At 36.9% G+C, this 24817-nt stretch overlaps 2 protein-coding genes and 1 non-coding gene across 3 annotated transcripts in view; all 3 read right to left on the bottom strand.

Annotated features, from left to right (window-relative positions):
• Nucleotides 1-226: 226 nt before the first annotated feature.
• On the bottom strand, nucleotides 227-6125 carry tia1 (TIA1 cytotoxic granule-associated RNA binding protein). Its single transcript, XM_057321391.1, has 12 exons — nucleotides 5895-6125; nucleotides 4879-4975; nucleotides 4624-4722; nucleotides 3730-3784; nucleotides 3455-3542; nucleotides 3302-3377; nucleotides 3086-3194; nucleotides 2789-2887; nucleotides 2600-2684; nucleotides 2364-2502; nucleotides 1966-2114; nucleotides 227-1673 (listed from the first exon to the last, which is right to left on the bottom strand). Exons 1-12 carry the CDS (start codon nucleotides 5921-5923, stop codon nucleotides 1535-1537), a joined length of 1164 nt encoding a protein of 387 aa, XP_057177374.1. The 5' UTR covers nucleotides 5924-6125; the 3' UTR covers nucleotides 227-1534.
• Nucleotides 6126-6319: 194 nt separating this feature from the next.
• On the bottom strand, nucleotides 6320-6390 carry trnag-ccc (transfer RNA glycine (anticodon CCC)). The gene has a single exon. It is a non-coding gene; the product is annotated as a tRNA-Gly (tRNA).
• Nucleotides 6391-16528: 10138 nt separating this feature from the next.
• Nucleotides 16529-24817, bottom strand: part of man2a1 (mannosidase, alpha, class 2A, member 1) — a 44310-nt gene continuing 36021 nt past the window's right edge. Inside the window, exons 19-22 of the mRNA XM_057350577.1 lie at nucleotides 23969-24102; nucleotides 22432-22629; nucleotides 20467-20580; nucleotides 16529-18565 (exon numbers count right to left, since the gene is read on the bottom strand). Coding sequence (XP_057206560.1) covers nucleotides 18413-18565; nucleotides 20467-20580; nucleotides 22432-22629; nucleotides 23969-24102 — 599 coding nt within the window. The 3' untranslated portion in view covers nucleotides 16529-18412. The remainder of the gene's footprint in view (nucleotides 18566-20466; nucleotides 20581-22431; nucleotides 22630-23968; nucleotides 24103-24817) is intronic.

Genomic DNA, 24817 nt, shown 5'->3' with positions numbered 1-24817 from the left:
TTTAGTGCTTATATATTTATGAAATATTAAGTGTCATTGTACTTCCTTATAATGTAATTGTAATAATAAAACAATATATACAAGAAGCTGCCGCAAGATCTCTCAAAGAACCAATAGCACAAATTGTTTCTCTCGTCAAAGATTTGAGAGAGGATAAGGAGCTTCTCAGTCCACAAGTTAATATAAGAAAATCCAGTTCGAGCATACACAACAGGACAGACAGGAATGCTGTTTCGCATCTGCATTTTAATGAGTCAAAGCAAGAACACATTGTAGTATGATGAACATTCTTTTTTTAAATCCTCAAAACAAAACCTCTCAACTTATTATTAGGCACTGCCTATGTTTCTTCAGTTTACTCGTATGAAATCAACTCAAAATAAGGCAACACAACCAGTCTCATCTATTGACACTCCAATGGGCAACAGTGCAAAATTCTGATCCATTCTGGCTTGTCATAATACTAAATAATTAAAAAGTTGATATTTAGATTTTATACACAGAATTATAGTAAGTCTAGGAAAAATGTTCTGGATCTTTGCACTGCATTGCAATGAGGCAAGTTCTTCCACAAGAAATTCCCTGGAAGAATCTTTAAGAACCACACGGACCAGCGTTTAACAGAGCTGTGATGTCAAAGTATAATTCAGATGAAGCCCAAACCCCTCTGCCCGCCCACCCACCAACCTACCTACAAAAGAAGCAAGCAAGCAAGCAACCATAATCAACATTTGAGTTTATATAGCGTCCCAACAGTTGAACACAGTTGTCTGGTTATTTACATACAGAAAGGTATATTGTACTTAAACGCGCTCAAAAAAAGTGGAATGCAAAACAATTAAAAATACCTAAAATTTGCGTAACATCAAATTTGTTTTGAAAACGTATTAATATTGTGCAATATTTATCTGCCTTTTAAAAAAAATGTGGCAGTCATCCCTGCAATTGGTTTAGTTTGAGAAATTGAATGTCTAATTAAAAAATACAACAGTTGACATCCATTTTATTAATTTTATAAACAAACAAAAAAAAGTTGACATTTCACACAACTCAATGGTGTCATCGCTCCTCTCGAGAAAACAATGTTGCTTTTAAAATGGCAAGTCCAAAAAAGAAAAGGCAAAGCATCATATATTACAAAATCAGCAGCTGAAATCGCTCTAACAAACCAAAAAAAAAAGCAAAATGGAAAAGTTGCAGTTATTGTTGATTTTATTCGATTATAGTACTTTGAGTTAAAAATGGCATAGTCCTTTCCAATTAAGTCAGTCGGAGACCAGGCCGAAGACTTATGGATTTACGTGGGTGCGTGTTAAATGTGTCCGAATGTGTGTTTGTGTATCAGGGTGTGTTTAATCCAACTCAAGGCCCAACAATGACAAGATTAGCCTCATAGTCCACCCAAATGAGCAAGTTTACAGGTGGAGAGGGTCAAATATGGCACACTACCTCCCCAGACCAGGTTTAGTGGGGGAGGTTGTGTGTAAATCCCTGCTGAAGCTGCAGTGGAGGACTGGAGTTGTCCATTGCCGCATCAGTGTGTGTGGTATCCTGCGGTGCCCATGCTGGACTGGTTGGCTAGCATGGTCCCGTTGACTCCCTGTGCTGGCTCCACCACACCTCCGTTACTCACTGCGCCAACACCGGTCCACCCAGCACCGGCCTGTAAATGACTACAAACAACGCAAATGTCACTTAGGAGTGGTGAAACACCAACGTTAAAGATATTAAGTTAATATTTTTAGAAAATGTTGTTTACATTGTGGAATGATTTTATGTAGAAAACAACGTATTACAAAAAATGGGGTCACATTTTGTACATGCAAAATAAACCACTTTACGATATACTTCAACTTCAAATTCCGAAATTCCAGTTCTATATCACTAAGTTCAAGTAATTTCGATATAAGACCAAAATTATGTCAAAGAGTTCCAAAGAGTTGCTGAAGCATGTTGGTAGCTTACTTGAAGCCCTGCTGGTTCCAGGCTTGTCCGTACACGCCGTAAGTAGGTACCTGCCAGCCGTTCGGGACATACTGGCTAATTTGTTGTGCATTGCCGTACCACTGTCCCCACTGACCATACGGCTGTGCAGCAAAGCCAACTTTGTTCTGCTTTAAAAGTCAAATAAAATAAAGTCAAAATAATAGGCTTGCTACAAAATACTCAATATACCTTTATTACAAGCAACAGTCAAGGTATGTAATACTCTTAAAGGAATAGTTCACCCCAAAATGGTCCCCATTGACTTGACCATCATAGTAATTTTTATTCCTACCACGGATGTTAGGGTGAACTATTTCTTCAACCTTTCTATACAGAGCAGAACACAGGACGAAAATAGAAAACATGCTCCTGCTCACCTGGGGTACCTGCACCTGCTGTATGGGGCTCATCATGTCCGTGGTCTCTTTACCCCAGTAACATTTCACCAGGTGACCCTCTACAGATGTGCCATTAACAGATACTATTGCATGAGCTGCACTTTCATGTGAGCTGAACCTGCAGAAATAAAGAGTTTCACAATGAGCCTCTGCCATTTCTCATGTAACCATCACGATGTGAATAATGCGATGATAATGACACTTTATTGGCGTACCTCACAAATGAGTAGCCTTTGTCTGGAAACACTCGAACCTCCATTATTTGGCCAAAGGGAGAGAAGGTCTGTCTCATGAGTTGTTCTTTAACAGACAAAAATAGGGAGGAGCATCTTATTGTTACTTTTCCATTCAAATTTGCCTGAATTTGAATGTCAAAAAGATTTTGTAAAAAGAAAAAAGCTCACCTGTAAGGCCTGTACTGACCCCACCACAGTAAACAGTGCAGTTGCTGGGGCTAGACTGATTCACTACCTCATCAAATGACAAGTGCTTGGTGTTCGTTGCTAAAATAAAAAAAAAAACACAAAAAGCAGCTTATGAATAAAAATGTTGTGCTCATTTAGGGTGACAAAAATATTTCGTTTTAGTAAGTCTCATGACTCATGAGTCTCCTTGCGAGTCAACATATTTGATTTCAATGAGATTACACAATCATGCATCTGAACACTAGCGTAAACTTGACACTATGAATAAGAACTCACTTTCATAGGTGGATTTTGGTGCTGGGGGTTTTCTTGTGGCCCAGTTAGTCCTGATCTGCCTGCCGCCCAACCACTGGCCACCCATCTGTTGAATGGCATTTTCAGCATCCTGCCAAAAACCAGCACAACGAGAACATCAGCATAGATCTACGACAGGCTTTTGGGATTATAAAACCCATTTCAAACCTGCATGTCTTGATTGGGATTAGGACTCACCCATTTGTTAAAGAATGAGACAAATCCATAACCTTTAGATTTCCCTGTTGCCATGTCTTTCACAACACGAGCGTCCCTGAAAAAATGTTTGAGTTGAATACAGAGGTTCGCAAAACAAAACCAAATGCATTTTGTTTTCCCTCATTGACTTACGATATCCGCCCAAAAGGTGCAAAGGCGGCTCTGATGTCATCAGTGGTGATTTCTGGGCTGAGGTCTCCGACAAAGACGTGGAAGTGATCTAAAAATACCCAAAAACTCATTGTGACTTTTGTGAATGACTGAATATTGCTCATTTTAAGAGGCGCTTAAATAATCTTTTGCCATGTTTTGATCGATTTCAAAAGGCAAAGCCCACTTAATTGCCCAACAGATGTCTGCAACGTTATATTTTATATGGAAAAAATGGAAGATGGAAAGCAACTTACTGCTTGTGTCTTTTTTCTGGCTGCTTGGTGAGGTAGCCCAGTTGACCTTCACCTCCTATACAGAATAACATCGGGAAGGCAGGACAGAAACATTGAAACAAAGGTTAGAAAACATACAGATCCACTTAACTTGCTGCTTTCCATTTAGCTGTCAATACATCACTCCTTACACACAATGCGTGTCTGATTGTACAATTGAGAGAAGCGAGACCTGACGACACTTATAATTCACACTTTACTGTCCTACTGAGAACTTATTTGAACAGGAAAAAATCTTGGTAGTAAAAAGGTCCAAATAACAAGGGACTTACAAAACAAGTGAAATTACCAACTTGTATTACTCCTCAAATGGTCCTTCATTACCTGTTGAGGATAAAATATTTGAAACTGAATGGGGCGTAAAAAGCTAGAAAGACTGCCTCTAATGTATACTTTACAACGGACTCATGTATTTGAGGAGGTAATGTGGAACATTTATGAAAAACATGAAGAAAAAAGAGCAACTAATGTTTTATGCCGTCTTATTCTATATGCCGTAAAAATTACATTTGGTGTGGTATGATGATACTGAATTCCCTGCCTATTTTACAGCATCTGTGGAAAATGAGTGTCTTGCCTGAGATGAATCTTTTGGTGGATGAGGGCATACAAAACAACAACCGTGACATTATGCATATGAACTGAGCATAGAGACTAGAATTATTAACATCATAACACTATCAAAATCTCCCTCTTCAGTTCATATTGATCATCCAGGAAAGAGGCTGATGCTGACCTCAGAATAACTGTTTAAAGCGATGCAAATAAAATGGTTTAACACACTTTACATGAAATATGTTAACTGTCCCACCCTCCCGTCCCAGCCCAACTCACCCTGTAGATACGATAGCTTACCTTACCCATTATTTTACGTCCATTCATGGCTGCAAGGGAGGAGGCAGCGTGTCTGTGCTCAAAGAACTCCACGAAGCAGTATGGATCATTACCTGCCGTCTAAATCAAAACGAAAGCGTTTATTTTTTTTAAAGGAAGAAAATAAAGTCTTATACATCTGTGAGGGCATGGGGGGTGAGCAAACAGAGAATTTTTCTTTTTTAGTGAACTACTACTTTAAAAAGAAAAGTAATGGAAATCAAACAATGTACTCACATCCACAATCATTTTACAGCTCTTGCAGGGGCCAATTTGACCAAAGAGTTGCACAATAAGAGCTTCTGTCACGTCGCGTGACAAGTTTCCAACATACCTACAAAAGAGAGCACATGACAAAGTAAATGAACCGTTGAATACAAAAAAAAAACGTATAATCAAACCAATAATTTGCTTATTGATTGCAAGTATGTACACGTGGGGTCAGTGCCGTCCAGTTGAGTTATGGCAAACAAACATTACAAAGGATTTGTTGTCTAGGCAAGACTACCCATGGCATAGGGGATTCAAGTAAAAAAAAAAACGTACATACGTAGTATTGTGAACTATAATCATGTACGCAAGTTTCAAACAAAAGGATGACATAACAGCGCTCGCACAGACACCGAGTAACCAGCGACAAAAGCCCCTTCACGTTCATAAACCAACAGTGACATTACCCATTTTGCAGTCTTTGTTTTTACAACGTAACGTCACACATGTTAGAATAGTCACACACTGGCGGTGTCAATCCGATGTGTCCATTTTTTTGTGTAAAAGCAACGCGTTATGAATACGACAATGAATGAAGTCGTCTGGCTCTTTGTCTAACGACAATGAGCTTTCAATAAGTACAAGGCAACTTCACACACTCGCACTGTGAAGTGCGCGCGAGAGCGGCCTTGCTCCGGCCTGCTGAAATTCTCACAATAACCCTGAAACGTTACGTTACTTAACACAAGCAAATACGCGATGCTTTTAAATCACGCGACTATGATTAATCTATGATGGTCTTTGGCGAAAATAAATCATAACGTGAATGTTTTATTTCAATCAGCAGAGCTTTTGTTAGAGGCGCATAAGGTACACGTCTGCTTTGTGGAAGTAGTTCCCTAGCATCACACTCCAGGTTTTTATTAACGCAGATTAACTACGAAGGATATACTTTTGGCAAAGAATATGATGGAAAGTACCCATAGTGAATGGTTAAGTTATCTGTCTCTTTGCTTATCACAGAAATATATAACGTTACGTACAGGGTCTTGGGCTGCTCGTCGTCCATCATATTTCCCCGATCTAATTAAGACACCGAACCCTGAGAGAAAATCCGTTTGTGTATATTCTGAGATGATCTCGAGTTCCGCCGGTGTTTCCGTTTTTCCAGTGTCGTTGCTTCCTTATTTCTCCACCAAACGGGTTACAATGAGAGTAAATGTGAAATGCCGCCTCGGCTCACTCCAGTTATGAACAATGGAAAGGCGACATAAGATGGCGGAGGAACCGGACCGGAAATGCCTTTGCGCAAGCGCATACGAACCACAAAGCGCACAAAAAGTCAAGCTTCAAAGAGGTTTACATGTAATTTTGGTGGATTCTGTGTTAATTCTATACTTGTCATGGGTTCTTAGCATCACACACAATACCATGTATCCAGAAACACGTTGATGGGCAAAAAGGATAATGCGCCGCCCGGGAATCGAACCCGGGTCGCAAGAATGGGAATCTTGCATGATACCACTACACCAGCGGCGCTTTGCTTGTGTGAAAGTAAGTGATTTGTTGGCTTTATTGAAAGGTACAAACAAGGAAGAAGGGTATGAAAACTCTGCTGTCTTCCTCGCTTAAACGACTTTATTAATAGGATGTCAATGCAGATGTTTTAATCTGTGTAAATTCTCCAGTAGTTTACACTGCAGCTGCAAAAGATTAGCTGATCCATTGCTCTTTCTACCACAAGATGGAGACAAATGTCAATTGATGATAACTGACCTCAACTGAACTCTTTTTTTTGTCTCAGCGTTGTGCTGGTTGTGTCACGAACCATGCACCCGTGCAGTTCATATAAACGTCACGAAGTCTCTGTGCAGGTTCACTTTAAAAATGTCTAATTTGCTTAACTCTCATGAATGACCCAAATTCCTGATGAAGATGAATTGGGTATAAATGCATGTAAGGGTGTTTCTGCAACTGCGGGCACTTTTAAGTCCCAGCAGTGAACTTTTAGATTTGTCAAAATTTGTCATATGACGCTTTATAAATATATTCACAGTGTCATCACACACCTTGAAAAAATATATAATTAATGATTAATGTGATTTAATGTAAAATTATATAGCATTTATAGGCCGAACCCCGTTTTTGTTCATGTCCCACAACTCTGGTCACAATATTAAGATACGTAAAATAAGATAATTTAATAACAATTTGACATTATTTCAAATGGAATTGTTTACTATACATGTTAATTTACAGCATCGTGCATGTTTTTGTATATTTTACTGATCATTTTTATAATTTTAAGAAGTAAATGTGCCTGACCCACACTTTTGAGTCTTTTATAATGAAGTTTTAAGACAAACAAGTCTAGTTTCTATGGAAACAGAAATTACCACATGAGCACATTGCTGACAGATTAGGCCACCTCACTACCTCACTCACAAGATCCAAAAAATATAAGGTAAATATCATATTTTCTGTGTCAGTATTTATTGTGTGTCCTTACCATGCAGCTTAGTAATTCTTTACTTTGAACTACATTTTAAAAATACATGTATATTACTGTTTAATTCATGTATATTAAGATGCTAAGAGTCAAAACTAATGTAACGTTCGACCTTACTAGCTGCCATATTAGAAAAAAAGGTCATTTCCGCAACATGTATTTACCGCAGCACATTTTCAAGGTTTCCTGTACATTAAATTACAAATATCAAAATAAACATGTTCCAGATTAAAATCTTAATGACGCCATGCACTTTTGTTGACCCTATAATATGTATTTCAGATGCTGATGATTAAAATAAAATTCACAGGGGTTGATTTTTTTTATTTATAAAAGTGCCCGTAGTTGCAGAAACACCCATAAATATTTTAAAATACTGAATGCTATAAATACCGTACGTTTTTATTTTATTTTATTCTTATATTATTTTCCACATTACACTTATTTAGCTAATTGATCATAATAAAAATAAATAAACGTTTCCCGGATTAAATCTTCACAGATTAAAAGTCATATTGCATTGACTCATACATTACTGGTTCTATATTTCTCAATGCAAAAATGTTTTTCGTTTTGTTTGTGGTTTCCCCACAAGCTCTTAAATAGGTTGCATCCATCAGCCAGACTTGGACCAAACCAGCACTAAACAGCCTGAATCACTGGAAATTCATGCTGGTCTAAGCCGGTCCTCTCAGCAGGATGTATTGCATTTTCAGCTCTTTCTGTTGACAGGGTTGTGGAACTATGAGGCACGCTGCAAGAGCTCCTAAACATGTTATTTGTTGTTCAGTTTATGTAGCGCTGTGGGGAGGTTCTGTGTGGTCTCAAACTTTCCGAGGACAATTTAGCACAGATATGAAAGTGATGAACTCTTCACTGAATCGAATGCGCAGCGGACTTTCACATCATGGGTTTGATTGACAGATCGATGCAGAAGCACAGGACCATGAAGTTATGCAGGTGCTGTGGCACTGCCTTCTCAACTATCACTGTGTGCAAAACAAAGCCACTCAACTCCCTCAAGTGATCAAACAACTCATGTTGCTGAGGGATAAACTTCAAGACAACTGGAGCGTAAAGCATCTGTTGGATGTATTTTGCAAGGTTTCTATGTGATGTAAAACGATGCTGAAGAAACATCAGCCTAACCAGCCTACTTTTCCTTTTTTGGTCCACTGCAGATGTTTTCTCAAGCCAGATGGTGGATTAGGACTGATGATTCTTGGAGAGGTTGCCAAATCTAACATGCTGTGTCTGCGAACCCTTCTAAACCTTCACATGACCCAAAGACCAGAAAGTTTGCAGTTGCATAAGAAGGTGCAAAGTTGAAATACACTGATTTGATGTAATAATGTTTTAGTTTTGGGTGACACGCTAAAAAACTGAATGAATCAATTTGTTGATCTTATGCGGTATGGCCTCCACAATCTCCTACAACATAAGTACAGTATTTATCAGTATACTTCTCATCAGTAGTTTATATACTTTCTACTTACCCGTTGTTCTCCTGTGTGGTTGTCAATAAACTATTTGAAGATCTGACCTTTTGCCATCTTAGTGGTTCTGTGACAGTTCAATTCTGTTCTATTCTATTCATAACATAATTCCAGTGTAGGGTGTAACTAGTTACCGTAATTTAATTACTTTCCCTTAAAAAATTTAAGTAAGGGATTACTCTTATTTTTTCTGTAATTTAATTAGTTACTTCGGATGTAATTGAACTAAATACTGTATAATGTACAGTATACAATAGTGGAATTGACATTAAAATTCAAAGACTATTGACAGAAATGCAATATACTATGTCTTCAGAGGTGTATAAAGAGCTTACACAATGAAGCGTTATGTTTTTATTACCTTAGAATGAGCTATTTCTATCTACAGTGCATACACCGCGGGTCCTCTTGCATGTAATTCACCATGTTCTGTCAGCCGTTGTATTGTTTCGAACGGGAGGGGTGGAGTGACCTTTCGCAACCAGTTCGCAACCTTGCCACTAGATTTCACTGACTGGACCTTTAAAATGCATGCATTCATGTATCTTTCTCACATTTGAAATACTTTAGTCAGTTAAAGGCGGGGTGTCCGATTTCCTTTGCAGTTGTTGATGTTCAAATCACCAAAACAAACACACCCCTACCCCCATCTGTCGCTTTCGTCAGCGCTCGGCTCGGCTATTGTCCGTCCTGTGCGCTGTGCACCTTACTGCTGATTGGCTACAAAGTTGTTTTGGTACTCGGCCCGACTCAGTTGTCTAAAGTGTAATTCCGAAATCAGTTACCCCGCCTTTAATAAGAGTAGGTTATGTAGTTTTATATTATTAATTTGAATGAAGAGTCATTTCATGTCTATCCTTGAATCACTTAACTAATCAAGGTTGATATAGGATATAGAAAGTAATTAGTAATAAGTAATTAAATACTTTTTGGAGAGAGTAATTTGTACAGTAATCTAATTACACCATTGAATATGTAATTAGTAACTATTTATTAATTACTTTTTTTACCAACACTGCATAATTGTAATTTTGCCGTGTTGTGAAATAAAAGCTATTGGCTCTAAGCTATTTTAAAAAAGGTTAAGCACTATTTTATGTCTTACCCTATGGAATGCCAAAATTGACAATATTAAAAATAAATAAATAAATACAAAAATAAATCCATGAAGAAATGTAAAAAAGCACAAATAAATGAGTATTTGTGCTTTTATTTCCTTATTTATGTGTAATTATATATTTTTCCACGTTTATTTATTTTTTCATTTATTTATTTATACAATCATTTATTTCCACTTTTATTTATTTCCACATTTATTCATGTATATATGTATTTATTCCTACATTTATTTATTTTCACATTTATTTATTTCTACATTTATTTATTTATGTATGTCTGTGTCTGTATGCTAATGAGTGGGGCGTGTTTCACCTCAGACATTAGCAATCGATCTAAGAGCGGCGGTGCTGAAGCTTTGAGGCCACAGTGACACCTTGTGGTGTGACCAAACGAAACGAGTTTGGCTAAATTGCATAGAGAAGGCAATCTAGTCATTAAATATCACCCTAACTGTATGTAGATAGGGTTACCACACATAGCCTACATATACTTTATTAGGGACATGGCCGTAAAACATTATCCGGTGGAGATTTCTAAAATGTCTTGGCGCACATGAACAGAAACTGCACAACAACAGGTCTGCTATGCGACACTTGGAGGAAGACACTTGGCAATGGAAACGCGTGAAATTATCCAAATCACATTTAATGTAAATGCGCTGGATGGAGCTGATAAGAGCTTGAGTTGTTTGTCAATGAGACTCGCACCCACCAGCTCAGAACGTCGAGAGAAACCAGCGCATTTCACTGAAGTCTACACAAGCATTATGATCAATGCGTTTGAAACGCGACTGCAAATACAGTTTACATTCGGGTTTCTTAATTTTGCAATGCATAACACGTGGCATTTCGAATGCTTAAAATATAACGCATATTTCACAGATGCTGCTCTTAGATACTGATTAATCAAAAGTCATCAATTGGATTTAGGGATCCGGGATTAAATCAAACAAAAGTGCATGCTCATGTTAATGCAGTGAGACACGCATCTCACGCCATCATCATGCCCATTCAAACAGCACCGTTAGGTAGCCTATATTTACACAGACTGCTTAACCTTTACACTTTAGTTACAGTGGCATAAAAGCCATTATGAGATTAATATTTTAAATGTAACATTCTGAATATATAAATATGAAATTGTGGAATCAATGAAATGATACGCGTAAATATGAAACTAAAACAGCCAGTAGGTGGCGGCAAGTCACCCTCTTAACGAGTGAGTTGAATCATTGATTCAGCCGATTCCTTAAAAGTACTGATTGGTTCAGTAAGGAAACACCACGTGTTGCTCGGCGGCGCGTGCAGCTGGAACTTAGGCGAAACAGCAATATATATATATGTTTATAATATATAATATCTGATCTGTTTTACAAAAATTGTGTGTGTGTGTGTGTGTGTGTGTGTGGAACATGAAACTACACCGTGGCCTCCCGCTGGTGTTTTAATACTTATTTTTATACATTAAATGATAGCCTGCATTTATACTGATTTTTAAAAAATAGATTGATGTCTATTCATGATTCATGTCTATTTTTGCCTGTTACTTTATATAATTATCTACAATTCTTTGAATGCTATTAAACCACCTTCCTGTTTTCTCTTCCCATTGTCCATTTATTCTTCACATGTTGTTTGATTGAAGACTTTATTTCACTCTTACTATACTTTATCTGCATTCCTATGTCTTTTTTGTGGCTTCCTTTGCATACTCAACTAAATGTCCTTTTACTCCAACATAAGCTGGTACCCAACAGAAAGACATTAATGCCCATCATCTAAATCCTGTTTAAAGAATCTTAATCAACATATCTGATCTGATTTCTGAATTACGTGTTTTAATTGTAATTAAAGATGAACTTGGATCAGATCATACAAGTGTCCTTAATGGGTTTCTTCAACATGCTGCAATGCCAGCAGAATTGCTCGTATTTCACCAGTGTACAGTATATTGGAGGGACCGGTGCCGTGGCTTCACCTTACTTCAAATATAAATACTTTTATGTGGTTTTGACAAATATTAATCAATTATTATTCACAATTAACACCAACCTTTTCTGATACAGAAAGTAGAGAATAATTCATGGTTTAAGTCTCTAATGAATGCTTAGGCTCTCTCTTCCTGCTAGGTCAGTGTTACTGTGCAAAGGGACTTCTTATCATCATCTACGAAAAACATCTTCTGTTAACACACTCTACCCTTGAGGAGGTTGTGTATGTGTGATATTATTGTTTCAGGAAAGTGAGAAAGAGTGGAAAATCACGAGACAGACATAACGTCATGTTTTGATTCATATTATTGTACATGCCTGTCATCTTCGATATAGGACTATATGTCCTGTCTCATGACTCAAGAAGTGTTTGAGAGCTTTGTGTTCTTGTTTATCTATTGATGTGAGCTTAATTTACCCAAGTAATGACGTAGTTAGTTGACTCTGTTAGCTTAAATACTGCATTTTGGATGTAAGGCAGGTCGGCCTGTGGAACTCCTTGAGTGCTGAAGCTGACTTCTGCTGGCAAACCTACAAACTATTTTTATTCACTAAATTTTATTATATTAATTATATTCCTGACTCTGAGTCTTCTTTCATCATAACTGGTCTACGGGTCTTTTACTGTAAATCCCCTACAATATTGACAAATTGTTTACTATTCTTTTACTGACTTTGACATTAAATTCTGAGACACTGTATGTCACACCTACTTCTATGTTCTTCAAAGCATAGAAAATATTTCAACATAACCATAATTGTCTTCAATGTACACATGTATGTGTTATGTTGAGCATTTGGTTTTGACTTATCCTTATTGTCCTTATTTAACATGTCAAACAACCTTGTCCTCAACACCACAAAGACCAATGAGCTAATTGTGGACTACAGGAGGAACAAAATGGACATTCGGCCTCTCTACATCAGCAGGGACTGTGTGGAGACGGTGACTGCCTTCAAATTCCTGGGCATTAACATTGCAGAGGACCTGTCCTGGGACTCCACTGCACTAGTAAAGAAGGCCCAGCAGAGACTGTTTCTCCTGAGACTCCTTAAAAAGAACAATCTGAGTGAGGAACTGTTGGTGTCCTTCTACTGCTGCTCCGTAGAGAGCATTTTAACATCCTGCATTGGTGTATGGTTTGCCAGCTGCACTGTCTGCTGTGGAAAGGAAGTCACTCCAAAGGGTCATTACCACAGCCCAGAGAATCATTGTTCACACTCTCCCATCACTGGAGAGACTGCGCAGTTCTCACTGTCTCAAGAAGGCAAGAAATATCCTAAAAAACTCATCTCACCCCGGTCATTCTTTATTTGAACTACTGCCCTATAGGCAGGAGGTACAGAACAATTAAGACAAGGACAAATAAGCTAAACAATTTTTTTATCCAAAGGCCATCATCGCTTTAAATGCTGCCATATAAACTGACCTCAGAGTGAAATATTTGTTCTAGTTCATGAGCAATTTCTAAGGGATCATGCAAATTATGAAAATGTGACGAATGTGTGTGTGTGTGTTTTTTTCGTAACTTCCCAGCAAACACAGAACGTTCCCCTAACGTTAGTTTTTGGCTCCCTTTTGGTTCTTTTTTGGAAACCAAAAAATAACGTTTTAAGAATGTTCTTTTCAGATTTTGTTTTTTGCAACCAGAGAATAACGTTCCCTGATGGTTATTTTTGGTTATTATTTAATGGTAACAATTGTCAAGATCACATTAACACGTGTTATACTGACCAAATGAAAATCATAAATGTGCACTTTAATTGCTGAAAATACTAAACTAGTTAAGCGAAATGAAAATTCACTCATAAATCCACGTGTATTTCTTTAGTGGGTTTGTATGTGTGTGCTCGAGCACGTGCATTCTCCGCTCTGCCGCGCACTCCCGTCATTTAAAAATTAACTGTCATTTCGTTTTAGCCTACCTCACTCACTAACACATTAGTTTAAGCGGTTTATTTATTTAAATTTTTAATTAAAAAAACATACAGATTTGAGAGTATTCTTATATTTTCGATTGATTTGACACATCTAAACGAACAGACCATGATGTAAGGATTGAAACTCAAGGCTTTTGATTGTTATATCTAAAAACGCAGTTATCCTGAAGATAATTAAATGTTTATTCTTCTGTCAATAAATATCTGCTTTAAATCCGGTGTATTGTGTTGAAGTCATTGGTTATTTTATTTCAATATCATGTCTGATGCTGAGGTACACACAGTGTGGTTTTATTATGGTATACTGTGATGTTTAAATTGAAAATTACTTCAGTAATGAAAAAGGATCAAGTTAATAGAAGAATCTAATGCATTGATTTCATCCTCCATATTGTGTGCTGATGTATTTTATTTTAATTAACGTTAGATTAGATAAGCGATGGATAAAAACATAGCATGGATGTACTCATACAGTAAATGACGTGTAGTAAGGCCAAATGTACCCAAGAAAAATATTTTAGGCTAACGTTCTAGTTCCCAGAAAGTTTTTTTAAGGTTTGTTTTTGGGTTTCTTTACGGAAATAAAACGTTAGTTTCGTGGTTTCTATAACGTTAGTTTTTGGTTAGAAAACTTTTGGAAAGAAAACTTTCCTGGAGAACCAAAAACGAACCTTAGAAAATAACGTTCTGGGTACCAAAAAACTAACGTTAGGAATACGTTATTGGAACCAACAATTGTTAGTTGGGTAATAATCCTCATTATTACTTATTATTATGTTTTGTTTCACCTAAGGATTTGCATCCCATTTCGTTTTACTATGTACAGGGACAATAAATTCTATTCTATTCAACACATTTTTGTCCACAGAAACATATCATAAAACAGATCAGATATTATATATTATAAACATATATATATATATTGCTGTTTCGCCTAAGTTCCAGCTGCACGCGCCGCCGAGCAACACGTGGTGTTTCCTTACTGAACGAATCAGTACTTTTAAGGAATCGGCTGAATCAATGATTCAACTCACTCGTTAAGAGGGTGACTTGCCGCCACCTACTGGCTGTTTTAGTTTCATATTTACGCGTATCATTTCATTGATTCCACAATTTCATATTTATATATTCAGAATGTTACATTTAAAATATTAATCTCATAATGGCTTTTATGCCACTGTAACTAAAGTGTAAAGGTTAAGCAGTCTGTGTAAATATAGGCTACCTAACGGTGCTGTTTGAATGGGCATGATGATGGCGTGAGATGCGTGTCTCACTGCATTAACATGAGCATGCACTTTTGTTTGATTTAATCCCGGATCCCTAAATCCAATTGATGACTTTTGATTAATCAGTATCTAAGAGCAGCATCTGTGAAATATGCGTTATATTTTAAGCATTCGAAATGCCACGTGTTATGCATTGCAAAATTAAGAAACCCGAATGTAAACTGTATTTGCAGTCGCGTTTCAAACGCATTGATCATAATGCTTGTGTAGACTTCAGTGAAATGCGCTGGTTTCTCTCGACGTTCTGAGCTGGTGGGTGCGAGTCTCATTGACAAACAACTCAAGCTCTTATCAGCTCCATCCAGCGCATTTACATTAAATGTGATTTGGATAATTTCACACGTTTCCATTGCCAAGTGTCTTCTTCCAAGTGTCTCATAGCAGACCTGTTGTTGTGCAGTTTCTGTTCATGTGCGCCAAGACATTTTAGAAATCTCCACCGGATAATGTTTTACGGCCATGTCCCTAATAAAGTATATGTAGGCTATGTGTGGTAACCCTATCTACATACAGTTAGGGTGATATTTAATGACTAGATTGCCTTCTCTATGCAACTTAGCCAAACTCGTTTCGTTTGGTCACACCACAAGGTGTCACTGTGGCCTCAAAGCTTCAGCACCGCCGCTCTGAGATCGATTGCTATGTCCGAGGTGAAACACGCCCCACTCATTAGCATACAGACACAGAAATACATAAATAAATAAATGTATAAATAAATAAATGTGAAAATAAATAAATGTAGGAATAAATACATATATACATGAATAAATGTGGAAATAAATAAAAGTGGAAATAAATGATTGTATAAATAAATAAACGTGGAAAAATATATAATTACAAATAAATAAGGAAATAAAAGCACAAATACTAATTTATTTGTGCTTTTTTACATTTCTTCATGGATTTATTTTTGTATTTATTTATTTTTAATATTGTCAATTTTGGCATTCCATACCCAGCACCAGTGCAACACGGTAAAAACATGGTATTCATTTGATTTTGTTCGAATTCATAATGATCATTCGTAATAGATACAGCCCAACAGATTTTGTCAGTTTGAGATTTCTTTGCATTGACATCAACGATCCGAGATGACAGATTTGCTAAGCATCGCAAACAACTTACAGATCAATATTAAGAACTGCAGTCTTATAATTATGTTGCAAAGAATTCTAATTCTATTATAACTCTTTGAAAACTCTTTAGTGGCAAAAATATATTTAAAACAGTGATTGAAAAAGAGGCAGAAATTGCACATAAATGTATGGACACAGTAAAAAAGAACACAAAACTATATATTGACCATTATGCTTGGACATTGATCAGTCAAAGAAAAGTTTATAAACAATGTTTATTTTTCCCATAACATTCCATTCAAAGATTCAACAAACATTCATTGGCTAAGATTTTACTGCAACACTTGTAAAAAGATGCATACTCTTCAGTTGCCACACTTTTCAAGAAATAAAGGAATGTTCTCACAGGGTAGAAAAGCATTCAAAGTCCTGATACAGTCACAGACCCATTCGGTCTTAACAGAAGTGTGAATTAAGCAGCTTATTATAAAGATAAATTGGAATACAGTGATCACTTTTGACTGGTCAACTAAACATACCAGTCAGATTTAATAAAGAAAAAACATGCAGATTCAATTTAATTCACATACTAAAAATCACAGTAGCAAATCAACCAATAAACATCCTTCATTACCACAAGACGAGCGACCAATCCAACTGACCAATTAAAAGACAATAAAAAATAAAAAGGACACCCAGAATATAACAAAATTGGTCTTGCTTCAAAAATAAGATCACAGAATGAAAAACCGAATGACACAAAACATACAATAGCAGACGTGTCGCATTTTTGCCTCATGTCCTAAATATCTTATCAAAGATAAGTTCTAAGAATGTTGGAAAGTAAATCAGAATCTTTTGCAAATTAATACATCTAAACTTTTAAGGTTTACATCCCGCATATGTAATTATCCTTCAAAAAGGCAGGCTAAAAAATAGATCATTATTGCATAAAACAAAAATGTAGATTTGCATAGATTGATTGTGTACGTATACAACACATTTATCTTCTAGAGGACTATTTTAATTATTAAACTTCAACACAATCAAATGAAGTTTAAAAGCTATTTTCTGATTAAGCGCCCACCATTTTCACCTTGTTAGTTATATTAATTTCGATATAAATAAATAATTACATTTTGGATGGCCTAATATATTACAATATAAATGTAATCTCTTCTCGGAATAATCTCTGGATTATCATCCTAGAGAAGATTTAATTGATCTTCTCTGGGACAATAATGTAAAATAAAACTTCAGCACACAATCTTCAGCAGACACAGTTGCAAGATCACCCAGCCAGCTTTGGTGAATTTATGTTTCTACGGAACCCATTTACAATCCTTCAGGCTGTCCATATATATATGTTTAATGTATATATTGGTAAAACAAACAAAGACAATCACATAGGAAAAATAAAACAGATAAATACAATTTAAGATAAAATAAAATCTTAATTTTTTAAATTAAAAGTTGAATTACCCAACCAATTTAAATTATAATAAATGCATGTAACTTGCAGTCAATTGCATTTGCTTTCAAGGTGCACTTAAAAAAATCGTAATGCCAAAATTGTGTAACAGATCTGGAAAAAATACAGTTTCACAAATGTTTCCTTATAGATATATAAAGTTTTATGAAAATTACAACTAAAACATGTTTGGATTTTTATGTTTGAAAACAAAAGCGTTTCTTTTTATACCGCATCCATTAAGACAGTCACCACCCTGTGAGACTAAGGCACAATTCTGAGTAAAAACTTTGGAATGGCAAAGAAATGAAATAAAAATCCAGGCAAGATTCCTATCAATCTTAAAACCGAGTTGTTTAAACACCTTTCATCCAGGAATGAAAATTTCACTTTATGATCAAACAGGCCAAGCCTTTCTCTTACTCAAGTAACAGAAAGAAGAAACTCTGCGATTCATACATTCCCAGTGCAAAAGATGTCAACTCTAAACAATTTTCACGGTCTGTTATTTTCAGATTACCTGAGAGAGCTGGTTGGCGATTCGTGAAGATTTGATATTGCACTTTGTTGTGAAGCTTAAGGATTTTGTTGACGATCATCCATCGAGTCTGAAGGCAACAACTCCTAGAGGCTCTCGTGCGAGCCGAGTCAAAAGAGAATGTGAAGTGGCTCAGCTGAGCTGCAGGCGGTAAGTCCTGATTTCCATAGGTTTAAGGTGGATCTCCTGTGGGTCTCCTTCGCTATTGTGCGTGTGCATCAAAGACAGCGAGGCAGGGATAATGCTTTTCACCTTCAGGTCTGTCAGGAGCTTCTCAAAATGCACCTACACACATCAAAACAATATGTTGATTAGAGCGTATCTAACGCGACAGCATGTTCAAACATGAGCCACAGTAATGGCTTTGGAATTTGATATTTCATCTGTAAACAACGTCACTCTGAAAGGTTTATTGGAGTTTGTTTCGGCACGTAATTTAACAGGATGTAAACAACTTAACCCTTGTATGGTGTTCATGTTGTTGTTACTCAGCGAATGTTGGGTTTTTAATCAATACAGCCTCGTGTAAAAATACTTTACAGATGTTTACTTTAGCCCAATTACAAGCAACATGGACAGCATATACAGTATGGTTAATATTTGTTTATTGCCTCAGATAGATCACATTTTTGAAAAAGGGTGCTTTTCTTTTTCGTCAAAAATAAAAAGTATAATATGGAGGATAAACTTCAAATATCTTGAATAAACATAAATGTAGAATTTTTTGGGGGGGGGGAAATATTCGAAACATCACATAAGGGTTAAAATTCGTAATGTGAATCGCTTGTACTCTTTTATTTACATAAACACGTTAAAGATGAATTCATCACTGTTGCCGGTAACGTTACTGTTACGTTATTGGTTGGCTTGCACAATCGTCCAAAAAAAAAACTGCAAACAAAATTCAATTGTAGCAATTTGCATGGAATAGTGTTATAATACAGTGGTTCTCAAACGTTTCCGTTGTGCGGCCCCCTTTGTGTAGAGTGCATCGCTTTGCGGCCCCCCCTTATAAAAACTATTTTTTTTAAACTTATCATTTTAATTAAACCAAAAACGAATTCTGTTATACAATCCTGGGACCAGTGTTGGGTAAGTTACTCTGAAAAAGTAATTAATTACTAGTTACTAATTACATATTCAATAGTGTAATTAGATTACTGTACAAATTACTCTCTCCAAAATGTATTTAGTTACTTATTACTAATTACTTTCTATATCCTACATCAACCTTGATTAGTTAAGTGATTCAAGGATAGACATAAAAAGGCTTATTTAATTCAATCAAATAAATAATATTAAACTGCATAAAGTAGTGTTAACTGACTAAAGTATTACAGATGTGAGAATTATACATTAAAGCAGGGATTTTAAAGTTAGACTTTGAATTTTGATGTCCATTCCACCATTGCACACACATGTATTACACAGAGTATTTAGTTTAATTACATAAAAAGTAACTAATTAAATTACAGAAAAAATTAGAGTAATCCCTTACTTTACTTTTCCAAGGGAAAAGTAATTAAATTACAGTAACTAATTACTTAGTAACTAGTTACACCCAACACTGCCTGGGACATCAATACTTTTGGCTGGTTGTCTTATTTTTCTGATGTTTGATTATATAAAATGTATGATAAATGTCTATATTTCATATAATGCCACAAAATCTGTGGCCCCCCTGGATCCATCTTGGGGTCTCCCAGGGGTCCACGGCCCCCAGTTTGAGAACCACTGTTATAATTTATCAATGTATAAAAAAACGATTCTGCATATCACTGCTGTCCTTTCTGAAACCTTTTTTGTCATAAATCATTATTAGTCACCCTTTATGTTTGTCACTGGATTTTGCAAATACCTAACCCATACAACGTATTTAAAAGTGCTTTTCAACTAACAACACAGTACTACATCATTTAAAAAGTACAGTGTTTATCCATTTCCTGAAAAACTGTATTCGGAACAACATCAACGATATTAAAGCGAACAATTCGCTTCCTGGTAAATTCTCTCTTTCCACCATGTAAGTTAACCCTGTGATAAAAATGCATGATGAAATTGAATGATTCGTAATATAAACGTCTAAATATAACCCCCAAGTTATTCCAAAACGAAGTCGTAGTGAAAAGGCACAAGCGAAATGTTGCTGTGCGTGTCTGTGTGGGCCGACGCGTGATCTGCTTTACCTTGCCACGTGTAGTGGCACACAGTAGGCCAGTGTTCCGATTGGAGAAGCCACAGTCAAAGCCTTTTCTGTGCAGTATCAAAGCAGCCTGCTCGGATGGACCTCCCCCTTCCTCCTGTGAGAGAAATGAGACAGAGCCTAAGGCCACATAAACACAACACTGTTTCTTCTCAACACTCGCACACTGGGCCAATTATAGAGCGCTGCCTTTCACCCATCAGCTGCAGCCCAGCACCGCACAGTGAGGTTTCCCATCACGGAGCAATACTCTCCTCCACAACACTTTCAAACGTCACTTTTGCCCGTTGCTATTCTGTTAGTGTGGTCTGGAAAAATCTGGATCTTATCAATTGGTGAATCTCATGAAAAATCGTCGAGTTCATATATTACATATAAGTAATACATATAAAAGAATGAGAAATTATATTATGCATTAATACAATTTAGGCACTTTTTAAAAAACAATACTGACTGTAAGAACACACCAAAATATCCATCACCAAACTAAATCTCAATACCAGGAGTTATCTCCGACAGGAGAAATCATTTAAACCCACAGTTTTCGTGAGATACACCCATATTTCATGATCAACCGTAAAACAGGAGAATATAGTCAAACACGCATCTCAAGCCCAGCAGAATCTCTCTCTCACCTCAATGAAACTTTGAGCCCTACATTAACAGAAACAGTAAATCAATCGGCACGCTCAATAAAGCGCTCGCCACCGCAATTCCTCACATTTTTTATCGTGCAAAAAATGTCTTCAATGAAATTTATGTTTTAGAAACGCTTTTCTTTGCCAGTTGCTAATCCGTGCGTCCTTGAATGGATATTGCTCAAAGACATACAACAGAAATTCTTCTGATTGGTTCGCTGCTTTTGGATCTGACATTGATGAGCAGCGCTGCATGTAAAAGTGTGCGAGGCGCTTCAAAGGACGCGAACGTAACGTTCATGCACGTCCGTCAAACGCGTGTTTACATAGAAAAACAATGGGAAAATAGCGCATTGGAATGGAAAAACGCGTTCTGTCTGAATGGCCCCTTAGACTACTAAGGGCATCACATGCTCATCTGCAGTCAAACTGTCCTGTGAATTAATAAAACAAACAATTATATAAATTCAGTTTTCTGATGACCTGTCGATTATCACTATGATAAGGGACACTGACATTCGTATTACAATTTAACCAAGAAAAAAACTTAAAGAATTACTCAAGATTCCTTAGAAATTTAAACGCTAATAAAATGTGACGCATCACGTAAACTTTGTTTATTTACTGCTTTTGTTTATCCAGAAGGACGATGTTTCAATGGCTCTGTTCCAAACTCTAGTAAGCTGTCTATCTAGATAGCACTGTAAGTGCACTGTCTACGCAACTGGAAGGCAGCAAAAAAAAACATTGCCTTGCAACATACTGAATCATGTCCTGAATAATGTATCATGTCTATCTTTTGTCTAACTAAGTGTGATTCTATTTTCATTTAAGATGGCATCACTGGTCACTGCAGTCAATTACAAAATTGGTTATAAAATAACAAAGATTCATAAAAATGGCACAATAGAAATAATAATGGAGCAAATTGCTAATGACTCGTGCTAAAGAGTCATACACTAGTATGTCAGAATCTGTACTAAAAGATTTGCCTATGCCTCCTATAGACCACTTCGGATAACGTAACCAACGCTGGTCTACAAGAACTTCCTGTTTCAGCGTTTTGAAAACGTTTGAACCAAATACAACCTACAGAATTTAAAATGCTAAACAAATATGTTTAAGATTTCATTTAAAAATAAACTCTGTCCCTTAATCCCCGTTTAAGCATGTATTAAAAAATGACTGCTCAGCTCTGGGAAAACAGACCCTGAAACATCAATTAAAAGGTCAATATACTGGATGGCGCTCATAGGAACTGAACCAGCAGTCCTCTGCCTTCCTCTTTCAAACATGACTGAGAAATATACCTTCGACTGGATTGCACGCAGGTTCACCAGATGAACGTCACAGGGAAATGAGGTGCTCAGAGGGTTGTAGACGGTCAAGGGCACGTCGACCGAGTCGAGACTGGATGCCATGGAGATGAGGGGATGGTTGAGATACATGTAAGACATGTGGCTCAGCAGAGATGGATAGCTGTACGGCGCAGTCTCCTCTTTTTTGGCCTAAGACAGACGTAGACATAGAATGGGTATTAGATACCAGCGGTGCACACTGAGCTCATTTTCCTTTCTAGTCACACACGGATGAAAATATGTCTAGCTAGCATAACAATGTCTGATGTATACAATATAATGAAGGAAAATGTGCAAAATGCCCTAATCTCTAAACCTGCACTGAATATACATTCATTTCAACATTAACAACTTTAAAAGAAAACTAATGTGTTGTTTTCTGCTGAACTGAGATTAACAAATAGCAGCATCAAGTTGTGACTGATCATCCTCTGATAACATTTCAGCTCTTCTTGTGGCTGGTGCAGCTGAAAGGGGGGTTTGTTTAATATTTTCTTTTAGTTCATGTCTTTATTTTCCTTCTAAAAGTGTTTCACATGCAGCCTCCATGCACTCTTTTACCATTTCCCCATCAGTAAAGGGCTTGTTATGTTTTCCTAAGATCCACTGTATTCTTAGGGAACATTCTTATGCTTGTTGTTGGGCGGTAAGTGAGTGAGGGAGGACCCGTGTAGATCGCTCCTACTGGGCTTTGAGCTCATATATTTACGTGTCCTTACCTCGAACTGCTGCAGGCAAGTTTCTTCAAAGTGTCTGTCTAGTTTCATAATGCCGTTTAAGGTTTCCACTTTTGACAACCGCAACAGACTCCGAGCAAGTGAGACAAACCGGTCTCGTGCATGTCGATTAAGGAAGAATAAATGCAAATCTCTCGAGCCATTCATCTCGGAAAACATGGTTTTCAGCGTCAACTTTTCTAACTTTTGAAAAGGACATTGTTTTTCAGTCACTGAGAGCTACGTCTGCACGCTGTGCAGCGAGTCTGTCTCTATGTCTCGGCTCTCTTCACTCATCGACGTCTGAACGTAGCAACAGTGCGCATATGTTAACTGTCCGTGGCGCCGTAGGACCCAAACTGCTACTGAGCGGACCATGATGTGCCTGGTATAAATTTGATTGCATTAGAATATAATGTGGCGTTCATTTATTTATCATGTCAAAAGGCTTTGAGGTCCGGACGGACGCATCTCGCGGTCCGCATTCGGACCGGAGTCCGCTAGCTGGTGACCCCTGCTCTACAGGATCTTCAATGCATGTTAAGGAGATTCACATATAAAGGAGGCATTTTTGCAGTAAAATTGTCTGGATTTTGGGTGATTAATGAATAAGATGTAGGTTTGGTGCTAAAATACAGCGCACTACACTAACATTGTACACTACTAAAAGGACCCAACCAATTAGTTGATTTGCTTATTAACACAACAATCATAGTTTGTTTTTTAAAGTGTTGAATTTTCCTGTAGTTGAATCATTTCTCCATCCTGCTCACCTCCTCCTCAGAGCTTCTCTTCTCCAGCAGTAGGCGGAAGGAGTTGGCAGTGATCTTATTGTCCATCACTCCCTGACCTAAACCTCGATTATCATCCTGATTCAGCTTGCGGTCCATAATCACCTCCAGCTGACCTGTGAAATAAACATCCAGGAGTTTCAGAAGCATATCGAATACACTTTCCCAAATCGCTATCATATTTTAAATGGACATGCTTGAAAGGACTTTTTACATCAATTAATTTCTATATTAAAGGGGTCATATGGCGCGAATACGTGTTTTTCTGTGTCTTTGGTGTGCCCATGCATGTATTAGACACGTAGAATTGCAAAAATTTAAGTGTCGGAACAAAAGATGCATTCTATCCAGTGTTAATTTTGACAGCAAATTTTGATTTAGTTTTAGTCATAGTCTTTTGACGAAAATGCAATTTAGTTTTAGTCACATTTTAGTCAACCCCATCATTTTAGTTTTAGTCTAGTTTTAGTCGACGAAATATGAAAAACATTTTAGTCGAATAAATATACATTATATTTAGTCTACTAAAATCTAAATGGTTTAAATCATTTACTTGGTGTAATTAAATGTTCCATACAAAGATTCAACTGTTTTGACATAATTTACTTCACCTTAGAATGAAATTAAACCAGGTCATTACCTTTATTTTTCAGAAAATTCCAGTAACTAGATATGCATTGTTGGAACGCAGAGTATTAGACCATGAACGACATGTTCCAGTTCGTTCAATTCCATTTGACTCAATTGACTCGTTAAGTAGGGCGTATTCATTCAGTTCATTCAACCAATGAAACGCTCTGACAGGGCTCACACTCAAAGGCTATTTGCTCA

Source organism: Triplophysa rosa, linkage group LG2 (genome assembly GCF_024868665.1).
Source record: "Triplophysa rosa linkage group LG2, Trosa_1v2, whole genome shotgun sequence".
Taxonomy (NCBI): domain Eukaryota; kingdom Metazoa; phylum Chordata; class Actinopteri; order Cypriniformes; family Nemacheilidae; genus Triplophysa; species Triplophysa rosa.
Note: the sequence above shows the minus strand (reverse complement) of the source record. Positions and strands in the feature narration are given on the sequence as shown.

Excerpts from the sequence above, each read along its gene's own strand:
- tia1 (XM_057321391.1), bottom strand. The coding sequence starts at position 5,923 with ATGATGGACGACGAGCAGCCCAAGACCCT. Across the intron at positions 3,785-4,623 it reads GACGTAAAATAATGGGTAAG|GAGGTGAAGGTCAACTGGGC; the intron begins GTAAGCTATCGT and ends TATTCTGTATAG. Across the intron at positions 2,503-2,599 it reads AAAGGCTACTCATTTGTGAG|GTTCAGCTCACATGAAAGTG; the intron begins GTACGCCAATAA and ends TTATTTCTGCAG.